Raw genomic sequence first — 13,636 nt, 5'->3', positions numbered from 1 at the left:
AAAAAAAAAAAACAAAAAATCAAATTTAGTAATACTAATGCTTCACATTCTCCTAAAAATTTCCTAATATACATAGAAATAATTTTTCAAATTAAGAAGTTTTTTTTTAGAAAATATGCTTCCCATATCATAATAGAAAATTGAGTTTCAGTGAATATTTAAATTCAATCTCTTTCAGCACTTCCTTAACAAAGAACAATAATTAAAACATGTTTATTATTTTCAGAGCATTAGATTATAATGGCTCATTTATAGGCAAAAATACAATTAATTTTTCAAGGAAAATGTATCTATCTGCTCCTTATATAGTGAAATGAGTTTATGGCAATGCTAAATTTGGCAGCTAATGGCAATATTAAATAAGAAGATCTGATTTGAAATAAATATTTTATTAAAGCTGAGATTTTGCACTAGATTTAAAAACTCAAAGGACCCCCAAGTCCAATTCTCAACTCCACAATTTGTCAGCTGTGTGACTTTTAGTAAGTTTCTCATATAAAATGGAATACTTGTGTCAATATATTTGTTTCAAGAAAAGTATTCTGCAAAATCCTAAAACACCATGCAAGTGTGAGATGGCAGGATGATGTGGTGGTGGTAGTGGTGGTGGTGGTGATGATGATGATGATAGTGGGAATAATTATTATGGCAATGACAATGATGATGAACTTTATATATGAATAATCAGGAAATTGTCATGAATCTTAAGGAAAGTGTTCTTACACAAAAAGGACATTAAACATATTTGAGCACTTTCTTTGGTTTGGTTTTTCATTTTTATTTTTGTCTTTTGCTTTTTATTTGTATCCCCAAAGCCTTGTACATAGTAAGCATTTAACAAATGCTTGATGATGATTAACTTGAAAAGAAGTCTCCTTATGTAACATGAAAAAAGCCTTTGAAATTAATAAAGATGAAAATAATTTTCTCATAGAAATATATTTAACCTATTCTTGTCAAATATTCATATGAATGTGAATAAGCAAGGATCTGTGATTGCATCAAGATGGGGAATTCCATATGTAGGAATGCCCTCCAAAGGCACAGGTCCAAGCCATTTGTTCCTTGATAGATCAGGTAGCTGGGTGAGCACTAGATCTGGAGCCAGGAAGATTTCAGTTCAAATATGGTCTTAGAGACTTAGTAGCTGTGTGATACCAGGACATATAACTTAAGCTCTGTTTGCCTTAATCCACTGGAGAAGGAAATGGCAAACTATCTTTGCCAAGAAAGCCCCATGAATAGTATTGTTGTGTTATGGTTTGGTGATTCACAAATAATCTGGCATGGCAAAAACAACAAGAACCAGTTTTAGGAAATGGCTTGAATACACAGAAATGAAGGGACTTGTCTGAGACTCAGCAGCTCATAAGCATCAGAAATGAGCTAGGAATCCAGTCTTCTTGACTCCATGGCCAATATACCCTCTCCACTAGACTGTACTTCCTCCATTCAGGTGAAAATCATAATTCCTCTTGCAAATCAAAACCATTCATGTGAAAATTGTGACAAAATGAAACTTCTTTACTTCTTTTCCTTTCTTATCCACAGATTGGGAGTTGTAAAAATGTTACAGTCATGTCCCTGCGCTCCAATAAGCTGGAATTTCTTCCTGAAGAGATTGGCCAGATGCAGAAATTAAGAGTCTTAAATTTAAGTGATAACAGGTATTTCTACAATATTGTTCATCCATATAAATCTATCTTTACTAAAGAAAATGATGTTTGATTTCTTTCCATAGCTTTGGATCAATCCTTTGCTTTTTCATGCTATGAATGAAGGCTTTAGCAAATCATTTCACCACCAGTTGTAGTTAGTAAGAGATGCAGACAAGTTACATTAGTCTAACTTTATTAAAATTCTGTTTGAATATAGAAATGTCTCCATGTAAGTAACCTTAGTCAAAAGCTTCCTACAATTTAGGAAGAGTGAAAATTCTCTCTCTTTCACTATTATAATGAAGTCCGTGTGGTTTAAGAATAAATAGAAAGCCTATGTGTGCCTGAACTCTGTCTCTAGCAAATTACTTGGCAGTGTAAATATTAGGATTCCCACTGGAGTGGTAATGATATCATTAAAACGTCTAATTGCCAGTTCATGGTACTCAGCAATTATTCAGTACAGGTAATAAGAAAAATAGAAGTGCCAAGAAAAACACTCACAAAATTCAATGGCAAAACATCATCATCTTAATTATGTCACAAATTTTTGTTCTTCTGAGTCTCCAGACCAACCAAAGCTTCCTAGAAAATATCTCCATTAATAAATTAATATCTAGAATATGCAAGAGGAGTCTTCAAAAATATGAGACTATCTTTCATCAGAAAATGCAACTGTATCCTTTTTTAAGTTTTAAGTTGAGGTGATTCCTTAAAAACTTCACGTCAACTTGAAAAACAATGGAAGCATTATAATAAGATACTATAAACCGTTATTAATATTAAGTTCACAGTGTGAAAGATGGCAGCCAAGAAAGTCAAATTAATCCACATTTATTAAGTATTTACTTACAGGCCAGGCCCTGTACTCAGTCCAGGAAATACAAATGCAAGCAAAAAGAAAGAGCTCTCTGTGTTTAAGGAACATTCTAATTAGAAAAATCAGCACATGAAGGAAACTGAAGGGGGAAGGAAAATGAAGCAGAGATGGTCCTTGCTTGGGCTCACGATGGAGGAAGAAGAACAGAAAGTCAGGAGGAGCCTACTTAGGAATGAAGAAGGGAATGGACAGGGTCTGAGCTCTTCCTTAAAATGCAAATTCTGGGAGGAATTAATCAGTCAAAAGAGTACAGGGGCAGAGAGACCAAGTGGCAGACTCAAAGTCAGGGGACCTGGATTCCAATCCTGGCCTGCCACTGACCACCTCTGTGATTAGAGACATTTCACATCATCCATTTGGCTACCAGTTTTCTCTTTGTAAAATGAGGAACTTGGGTTTGATGACCTCTAAGAGAATTATCTCATTGAGAATCTAAATTAGAATTATCTAATGTAATAAGCTAAGCAGAATGTGTCTTGTATAACTGGCAAAATCCATGTTATTTAACCAAACTTAGATTGGATGATGTACAAGCTTTACAGAAAATCCTTATGTAATTTTAAAACTTTAAATTTTTTATTAATTTAATTTATAATTGTGATAAAATAATCGATGATAACCACCAGAAGGTAATGAGTTATAGATTTTTAATCAGCTATAGAATTCAATTCTAGTAACCATGAGCAACGATACTCATGAACTAACTCATTCATTTATTCTGCAGCAATGCCAGCAATGACAGCATGATAGCTACAAAATAAATAAGCTGGAATCCTTTACATTAAAGAGTTTATCACTTAATAGTCAAGACAAGATCTAAACAAATAACTGTTATAAAATGCAATGTGTCCAGATAAAATTATAATTAAAAGATAGGTTCAAGTATGTTACCCCTCTTCTCAATTAACTCCACTGACTCCTCACCACCACCAGGATCAAATATAATCCAAAGGGCATTCAAAATCCTGCATAACCTATTCCATTCCATCTCTGACCTTTCCAGGCTCCTTCCATCTTCCTCTCTTCCACTTATTCTTCGATCCCATCAAGCTTACCTCCTTGCTTTCCCCCAGCCAGAACACTCCACCTCCCAGCTTTAGACATTTTCTCTGTTTTTTCTCACACATGGAAGACTTTTCCTGATCATCTCTTCCTCCCACTTCTCTGACTTCCTTTTAAGACCCAGCTAAAATCAACCTTCCTATAAAAATCCTTTCCTGAGCTTTCTTCATTCTAAAGCCTTCCCCTTTTTTATCACTTCCTATTTAGTATATCACTAATTCACAGACATTTGTTTGCATATTGTGTCCTCCTTTAGATTGTGAACTTCTCAGTGACAAATTAAAATTGGCAAAAGAAAATCAATAGACCTTAAAAGAACAAGGAGTCTGTTTTACCTGGCCCTTGGGCTACATGAAAAGTTGTTATTTAAAATAAGACTAGAAAATTGGGATGTGGACAAGTTGTAAAGAACCTTGAAAGTCAGGTTGATTCATTTTATTCAAGAGAAACTGGGGATCCATAGAAGGTATTTAGGTAGAGAAATCATATCATTGGAGACACACATTAGGAAGATTAATTTGGCAGAAAGATATAGGGTGGGTTGGAGATGGAGAAAACAAAAGAAGGAGACCAGTTTAGAAATTGTTATGATCACATTGTGTAGTTATAATGAGAGCATGAGTGAAGTGGGGTGAGTGTAAATGAGAGGACAGATGGAAAAACGATTTCAGAGAGAAAATTAATAACAGTTGGCAACTGATTAGACATGAAGAATGAAGGAAATGAAAAATCAGATGTTCCAAAATTTGGATCCAAGGTGACTGGGACCACTGACATAAAAAGGAAAGTTAGGAGGAGCAGCATATTTTAGAGGAAAGATGATAGAAGGTCTGGGAGATGTTGGATTTGAGGCTATATCTAAGTGGTAAAAGCAGGCTATTGCCACATGTCAGAAAGAAGCAGGCTAGGGCAAAGTGCCTGCATTTGGGGGCAGGGGACTTGGCTTGAATCCTAGTTCTGCTACATATGACAGGCAGGACCTTGGACAGATCAATTATTCTCTCTCTGCCCTTGGTTTCCTTATCAGCAAAATGAGGAGTTTGGATTCATTGATCTCTAAAGTCTCTTGTAGCTCCAAAGCTATGGTCCTATGATAGTGGGAATTGTGGGAGGAAAGGGGAGTGACCAGAATACACCATGAAAAGGGAGGAGAGCAGCTTCTGGGAGAAAATTTATAGAAGTGGACAACACATGGGGAAAAAAAGTCAAAGACCAAAAAAAAAAAAAAAAAAAAAAGGCACAGGTAGGAGGATAAAGTGTTTACATTATCACAAAGGCGGAAGAAGAAGAGGCAAAGATGCCAATCTGTCAATCTTCTTTCTTCTTGCATTTTAAGCTACATGACTCATTTCCTTCACCTAGATGGTGGATGCTGAATAAATCAGAGACTTAAATATCTCAAAGTTGGAAGGAACTTCAGAGCTGTTGTGATGTAACCCATAACTCAAAAGGAATCCAATCTCCAACATTCCCATGAAGCCATCAGTCCAGCCTTTTCTTGAAATCTTGAATTGGGGAATCCATTACCTCTCAAAGTAGCTCACTTCTGGTTTTTAGAGCTCTAATTGTTAAGAGCTTGTTCTTGTTGCTGCTGTCATCATTTTCATGACATAATGTCCAAATGTGTCTCATTGAAATTTCTCCTAATTGCTCCTGATTCTGACATCCAGGACCAACCAAATATTCCCTTTTGCACATAATAATTGTTCATATGCCTGAACAAAACAGCTATAATATTGCCCCTATAGCATCTCTTTTATATCATAATAGCTTAAAAAGTTATTAGGTAAACCAGCCCACTGTATTTCAGGCTTTGACTTCCCAATTCCTTCAACTAATCTTTCTAGGAGGTAGACACAAGGCCCTTCATTATCATCATCCCATTTGGCCTCCTCTAGATGCTCTCCAGAGAATCAGCATCCCTAAACTGTGGCACTCAGAACTGAACAAAACACTGTAGATGTGACCTGACTAGGGAAGATTGTAGAAGTAGTATCACTTCTTTGTTCCTGGAAGCTATGTCTTTCTTAATGAAATCCCCAGATGCACATACATACATACGTATATATAATGTCTATTTATTTATTTATATATTTGTTTTATTATATATTTATATATTTTTAATTTTTTTTTGCTACCTGGTAAATCATGCCGAGCTTGCGTTCCACTGTTGTTTCTAGCAGAATAATGCCCTCCCAACCCCCACCCTATGCACCTTCTTGGTCACATCTGGAGGGGTGCATTGAGGTCTAAGTACTTCATTTTAGGAAGGACACTTTGAACTTTGAGAGCAAACAGAGGAAGGCAGTCTGGATGACAAAAGGGAAATATGCCATATGAAGAAGAGTGAGACTCTTTTGTTGAGCCTGAAGAAGAAACAAAGCAAAGTAGAAATTCGAAGGTTTAGCATGTAGAAGGAATGGTAAATTTGCTTTATTTGGCTGAAGAGTTTAGAACAGCAATGGAGAGTGAATGAGAGAGAGAGAGAGAGAGAGAGAGAGAATATTCCAAGGTGGAGCAGTACAATTAGGTAACATGAATTTGTACCTGACCCAGTGAATATCATTCAGGAAATAGAAATGGGGGAGAGTAGACGATGAGGATTAGGGTTAGGACTAACAAAGTAGGTTCGACATTAGATCAAAGGGACCTACTAGTCTGTGGGGGGACATGGTTAAAATGCCAAATTTGGTGGGGAGAGATGTGAAGACTAAGTTAGCCCCCTGGATACCTTAGAATTAGCCAGAGTCAGAATAAGCAAAAGTCCTTAGTCTTTAGGGATAGAAGTGAATTGGATGGATGCAGGATCTCCACAACCTCTTCTCTTTGTCTTCTGCCCAGAAGTGACCCTGGCTAGTCTTACCCCACCCCCTAGTCCCTCCTACAATCCTCTGTATACACCAATTATTGAGCCAGCACAGAATAGTGGGAAGGGCCATTTTCCAAGCATGTGCTTATAGAGTATTGTCCAATTGGTAATTAGCCTTAAGTGCTCAGTTGTCCAACCTCAGTGCATCAACTCAAGAGTTTCAGCCCCTTACAGAGAGACCTAAAAAGAGACCAAGAATTCAATGAATTACTCCATAAGAACATATTGGAGCCAAAACATTTTTTCTGCCATAACCTCAGAACCTAATGTCCTCAACAATTTATTCAGCAAAAGCTTATTTTTGCATAAATACCAGTGGCACAATGTCCCCAAACCATAACAGAAACTAAAGGAACACCAAAGTGTCATAAAATAATACAAAAGAAATCAAAGTCCAGATTTGGAATGAGAATCCAAGCTTGTGGAAAGCCACCTCTTTAAGTCAAAGAGGGAGCTTATGTCGAATGTACTGTTAACATTTGGGTGGATGGTATGACTCATTAGAGACTTCCAAACAGCTTGTTACTTTTATTTAAAGGTAACTATGAATTACATGAATTTCTAAAATTAAGTCCTTGATGCTTTTCCATGTGGGTGTTTTCTCCTTCTTGACAAACATTAATTAATTCAAAAAAAGTGAAACTGAAGATCTTGCTAAGCTCAAATTGAATGTAATATGAAATCCCTCCTGGTCTCACTGGAATTCCTGCTCCCCTGAAGAGAAAGACAAGGAAATGAGCAGACATATATTTTGGGGGAGTCAAGGAATGCCAGGGGGACTTCAATCTATTTAATCATATAAGCTATTTCCATATTTGAAAGATTAGTCTTTAGAAAAGGGTTGATGACTTTAATTTAGTGCAGCGTATATAAAAACCTCTGTCTTGCTTTTAGTATATGGAAAAAGTTTCCTGAGCCATTGATCATAAGAGTGAAATGAAGTTTGTTTAATCTGTGGTTGTTACTATAATATCAGAGAATATCCTTTATAAATATTTGTTTAATTTGAAAACAATTCTTTAAATACAAATCAGTTTTTGGATTTTTTAAAGTTATATGACATAACATTAAGATAATGTTGTAAAAAAAACATTGGGTTTTTGTCCAGTCATTTTCATTTTGTCCAACTCTTTATAACCCCATTTAACATTTTCTTAGCAGATATACCAGAACTGTTTGCATTTTCTTCTCCAGCTCATTTTACAGATGGAAGAACTGAAGCAAATATGATTAAGTGACTTACACAAGGTTATGGATCTAATAAGTGACTGAAGCCAGATTTGTATTCAAGAAGAGTCCAAGCCCAGCACTTTTATCTACTTCAGAACCTGACTGCCCCCCTGTGAAAAATGGCACTAGCTTTTTTTACTCCCAGAGACCTCTAGTAGTAAATGAAGTTAGATTTCCATCAAAACTGAATAAATATGATCTTAGGTAGCTTTCTCTTCTTATGAGGATTAATTATAGATTTTTATATTCATAATTTCACTTTTTAAATGAACACTCAAACAACTGGCTATATCTCTCACATTTATTCACATTTAGCCGTTAGGTGGCACTGTAGTGGATAGAGCACCAACCCTAAAGTTGGGAAAGCCTGAATTCAAATTTGGACTCAGACATTTAAAGCTTCCTAGCTCTATGACCCTGGGCAAGTCACTTAATCCCAATTGCCTCATCAAAAACAAAAACAAATGAACAAATAAACAAAACTCAATGAATTCAATAGGAAGATACCTAAAGTATTAATAGAAAAGTGTGCTGTCTAAATTTATTAACCAACACAATGAAAAATAATAATATAACAAAGAGCCAAATCAGCTTCTTGACAGCACAATGAGACCCAGAGCGAAGAAGATGTGAGCTCAAATATATCCATAGATGCTCACTGCCTGCTAATGAGAAAACAAACCATATATTCTAAAACACAAGCTGTCCAGCGTGACATAACTAAGAATCTTTCTAGAATTTTATTCCATCTCAATTACCTTTTAATAATTTATAGTATTCTCTATCAAATTGTTATTGTTCAGTTGTTTTCAGTGATGTCCAACTCTTCATGATCCCATTTGGAAATTTCTTGGCAAAGACACAGAAGCGCTTTGCCACTTTCTTCTCCAGTTCATTTTGCAGATGAGGAGGCTGAGGCAGAGAATTGTGACATATTCAGAGTCATTCAGTAATTTTGAGGCCAGATTTGAACTCTGGAAGACTCATCCCCTTGATTCCAGTCCTGGTACTCTATCCACTGCATCATCTAGCTACCCAGATATATATCCTGACACATTTCATTGTATGATTCACTTCTTGGGCCATGTTTCTTCATCTTTATAATGATGGCAACAGACTAGATGATCTCTTATAAGTCCTGTAACCCTCCATGAATACCCATAGTGTTGACTATTTGATTCTAGAATCAAGATGAGGGCCCAGGCCTCCTGATTCCCAGGCCAGTACCCTTTCCATCATATTGGGGTACCTAGATTGAATATGTTCTGCTAGAATTTGGAGAGTAATCATGGAATATAGCTATTTAAAATATGTTCTCATAAAACAAAGGTGCTTGTGTCCATAATTCATCCATAATGTTAAAATATTGTTTTATTTGCAGGCTGAAGAATTTACCATTCTCATTTACCAAACTGAAGGAGCTTGCTGCTTTGTGGCTTTCGGACAATCAAGTAAGAACCTTTAAGAATTATCTCCTTATAAATAAAAGATTAACAAGTCATCAAAATCTGAGTGAACTCTAATATCTGAGACTATTGGTAAAACAAGATGTGGATTATAAATTATGTTTGAGAGGAAAGTGAAATCATTTTAAATCACGTGTTAAGTAGATAAAGTTCTGTTTGATGAGTTCCACTGAGCCCTGTTTCAGCACCTCATCATAACATGTCAGAAGACCCAGATTCACCAAGACCATAAGCAGAGCCCCAACCATGTCTGATTTCACCATGCAGGAAAGGCTTCAGTACAATCCTGACAACTGCTCTTGTCTGCTTCTCAAGGACCAGGTTAGCTTGGGCCATCCAACAAACAAACAAAAAAATGGAACAAACATCAGCTTAGCCATCTATGCTTCTAGATGACATACAACTAAAGGACATAGTGAATCATATCAATTCTGACATTATCAATATAAATAAAACCAGAAAATGAAAGGAAATATCAAATAAGTAGAAGGAAAGTTCATTGATTCTTGTAGATGGAAATAAAGGAAAGGGAATGTATCAAAAAGAAAAATAAGGCATAATTTTATGGAATATTTTGTCTATGGCATCACACTATTGACAAAAGGCAAATGCAAATAAGCCATCATGAAAATAATTATAGCTTCTCCATAATATCCACATAAGAGGATGAAAAAGGAGAGAAATTTTATAAGATCCTTTAAATTAAATGCACATATGCTAGAAGTGTATGAATTACATGTTGAATTCTTGATGACAAACACAGAGCTTACAATAGAGTCCAATGAAAAGCATGGTAGAAAATAGGGTTTCAGAATAAGAAATGAGAGGTCAAAAACTTGTCAATTGCAAGTAAATTTTATGCAAATCTATTATGAAAACTTTCATTGTGGAGTCAGGAGAAACTAGACATAATAAGCATTAAATAGCATCACACACATTAAATTGATTATATTTCAATGTACAAGGAACAACTAATCGCTCATGTAGGAACCATTTATAAAAGCAGCTGTCTGTGTACAGTCAGATCAACAAGCTATTAGAGCAAAGAACAAAATCAATATAACTCGGGGAAATAATAGCACATATTATTGCTAAAAAAATTGTTTAAGAAAATATTATTACTAGACCCATCTCTGCAAATCTGTATGAGAAGGATTTACACATACATTAAAGATGTCTCTGATGAATATTTGCAAAGTAAATGGTAAGGTTTTTGTCAGCAGTGATCTAAAACTAACCAGATTTTTTTTTATAATCACACAGTTAACTAAAATATGGAAAGTATCTAATTTCATTGTGCTTCTATTGTTGTCTCCATAAAAAAACATTTAATCGCTAGAGCAAAAGATCACTGTAAAGTTTTTTTTTAAAGAAAACATGATGTCTTCCACATGTCACAATCATAAGATTATTATGCAAAATATAATCCCAGAGATAATATTGTCCAACATTCCTCAAATGAATAGGAAATAAGGCATAAAATAGAATTTATATTCTCACCAAAGTTGCTTGCCACTGTCATAGAAGATGTCAAGGAGATAAAATGGGAAATTTATAAAACGTTTTGCAAGTCTTACTCTGCTACGCAAATGCTAGCTAATATTTGTTATATTATTATTATTATTATTACTCTGGCTAGTATAGGGTCCAAACTGAAGAGAAATTTTCTATAGTTAGGGAGGTCTTCCAAATGCTCAGTTTTGTGGACAATATTGTACTCATTGCGAGCCCTACAACCCTACAGGACTGCCTACAGGAGATCCCTATTCCCTCAGAAGAGTATTCTCTATTCACCAGGAAAAAACAGGTGGATGAAAAATTTCTCTCATTCAGATGAGGATACTCAGCTAAATGTATAACCCATATAGCTGTTCCAGCAATGTATATATCTCAGACAGCCACTAGTGGGCTGCGCTCAGAATTTAACCATAGCTGAAAAGTGGGATGGCTTTGCCTTCACAAAACCATGTTTTAAATGACCTCAAGCTTCTTTCAGAAATAATAGCTCATCTTGATAACATCAATAATCATCCAGTGACACAATTTGACTGCAAGTCTCTCAAGAATTAACTATCATTTCCACCAAATGTCAAAGAGAAGAGGTATTGTGATCATTAGCAGTCTGCAACAACTTGTCCCAGACAATTGTCCCAGAAGACTGGTGTAAAGGATGTCATCAGAGAGAAGGATGACTTCAAAAGGAGATGGGTCAGTCAAGTAGCAAGAGACAGGGATAGTTAGAGTACTGTGTATGTGCTTCCATGGCATCAGCACAATGAAGGCAGTCTGGGAAAAGAAGCTGGGTAGCAGAATAATCAGAAAACCGAACTATCAAGCTTAACACAGGAAGCCAATGTGACTGCTTAGATATCACCAGAATTTGGAGGGATGACATATAGGGACCATATCTCTGAAAAGATGCATTTTCTTCTTTGATAGAGAAAAGATGAGATTCATTGAAAATTGTATATTCAAAAGATGTGATAATATGACAAAACAGGAAAGAGAGGTAACCAGTGGAGAGCATTTGAATGAAAATTAGTGTAGGCAGAGAACTATGTGCTATTGTTATCAGAAAATAGTACAGATCCCTTGGCAGAAAAAGGGAAGAAAGGAGAAGCTGGAAAGCAGATCCCCCCCCCCCCCACCCCGGCAGAGTGACGTGTGATAAGAAAGGCCATTGAATATCAGGCTAGTTGAGAGAGCTCAGACTGTTGAGCCTGAAGCCAGAAAGATCTGAATTCAAATCCAGTCTCATACACTCTACTAGCTGTATGCTCCTGGAAAAGCCACTAAACTTCTACCTGTCTCAGATCCCTCATCTATACTTCGTAGAATTGTTGTGAAGAACAAGCAAAATGGATATTTGTAAATTGTTTAGTAGTTTGACTGCTTGGCTAAAAGGAGGGACTATGTAAAAGCTGGCCATTATTAATATTAGTGCTAGAGAAGTTCAGTTAAAACACTCTTTGGAATAAAAAGAGTGCGTTTGTGCATGCACGCCAAAAACAAAAACACCAACAATTTCTTGGCTTGTTTTAAAGACAATCTAATCCTTCAAAATTGGAATAATCTGAAAAGGAGAAATCCATTCTGAGCCTGATCCTCACTAACAAGGAGGAATTGATTATAGAGATGAAATTATAGGAATGAGTGAGAGGAAGTGGAATGGGGATGCAAAATAGGATCTGAGATCTAAAAGATGAAATCTAGAGAGAAACTTATGTGCACTCTAGGTTTAGAAGAACGAATTTCAAAGAATTAAGGAAAAGGATAGGTAGACATTTTACATTTAAAAAACAATTGTGGGTGATAGAAAGCCAACAATAAAATCCTGAAAGAAATAATTCTGAGCAAGAAAAGGGAAAGTTGTGTAAATAGGTTTCAATGAATACACAGAGAACCCATAGGAAATCCATTTTCCTGCATGAGTCCCCTAAAAATGATACTTAGGTTCTAGGTACAATTTGGTATAGCACCTATTGAAAACCCTAACTAAAGAGCTCACAGTAAGGTGTGCACTTTGACTAGTCACTCAGAGGCTATCATGGCCAATAATACCTTTGATCCCATATCCTGCCATTTTGTCTTGCAGATTACCCCCTCAATCATCCCTAATTCTAACCCTACCCCCAACCCCAACCCTCTTGACTCCCGACTCTAACCACTAATCTTTATTTAATGATTCCTTCCCTAAAGTCTAGGTGCCCAATTCTGCACTGTCCTTAACAAAACTTTCCTAGACTCTCATTATTATATCACACACTCCTTCCTTTCTCAAACTTTTAGGGGAAAAAAATCTGCCACTCTTGTTGCCTCTACTTCCTCTCCCCTCTCATGCAACAGAAATTCCTCTCTTCAAAGGCTCCAGTGACCTCTTAATTGTAAGTCTGATGGTCTTTCTTGAGTCTTTGTCCTTCCTGATCTATCTTCTGCATTCAATATTGTTCACCCTCTATTCCTAAATCCTTTCTCCTTTTGGTTTTATGATCCATACCACACTTCTTACACATGAGTGTTCCCCAAGGTCCCTCTTTATTCTCTTTCACTTGATGGCATCATTAACATCCGTAGGTTTAATTATTGCCTCTATTCACATGACATTAAGTCTATAAATCCAGCCCTAATCACGGCCCTAACCTTCAGTTCTATATATTAGCATAATAGAGAGAACTAAGAAAAGCCATAAAGACCATCTAAACTCACTCCTTTTTACAATTGAAGAACTTAATCTTAGAATGGTTTCATAGTCTGCCCAAGAGTAAGTATATCCTTAGCTCCTCTGTTCCCATTCCCCTCGACCTAAACCCCTCAACATCCACTCAAAAGATACCCACCCCTTCTACTGGGTTTTCTGGAATGTCAGCTTCGTGGATAACAAATTTGCTTTCATCCTGAATCTTTTCCTCTCTCACACTTCCATCTTTGGCTTTCACTGAGAATTGGCTCCCTCTCAATGACCCAGGCTGCT

At 36.2% G+C, this 13,636-nt stretch overlaps 1 protein-coding gene across 6 annotated transcripts in view; it reads left to right on the top strand.

Moving 5' to 3' along the window:
* Positions 1-13,636, top strand: part of LRRC7 (leucine rich repeat containing 7) — a 530,144-nt gene that overhangs the window by 415,962 nt on the left and 100,546 nt on the right. For all 6 annotated transcript variants that reach the window (XR_004234230.1, XM_031968892.1, XM_031968890.1 and 3 more), the window contains 2 exons: positions 1,552-1,667; positions 9,081-9,150. Coding sequence is in view for 5 of the 6 variants with exons in the window: in XM_031968892.1 (XP_031824752.1) it covers positions 1,552-1,667; positions 9,081-9,150 (186 nt within the window). In the remaining variant the exon portion in view is untranslated. The remainder of the gene's footprint in view (positions 1-1,551; positions 1,668-9,080; positions 9,151-13,636) is intronic.

The sequence above is a fragment of the Sarcophilus harrisii genome, chromosome 4 (genome assembly GCF_902635505.1).
Source record: "Sarcophilus harrisii chromosome 4, mSarHar1.11, whole genome shotgun sequence".
NCBI lineage: Eukaryota > Metazoa > Chordata > Mammalia > Dasyuromorphia > Dasyuridae > Sarcophilus > Sarcophilus harrisii.
Note: the sequence above shows the minus strand (reverse complement) of the source record. Positions and strands in the feature narration are given on the sequence as shown.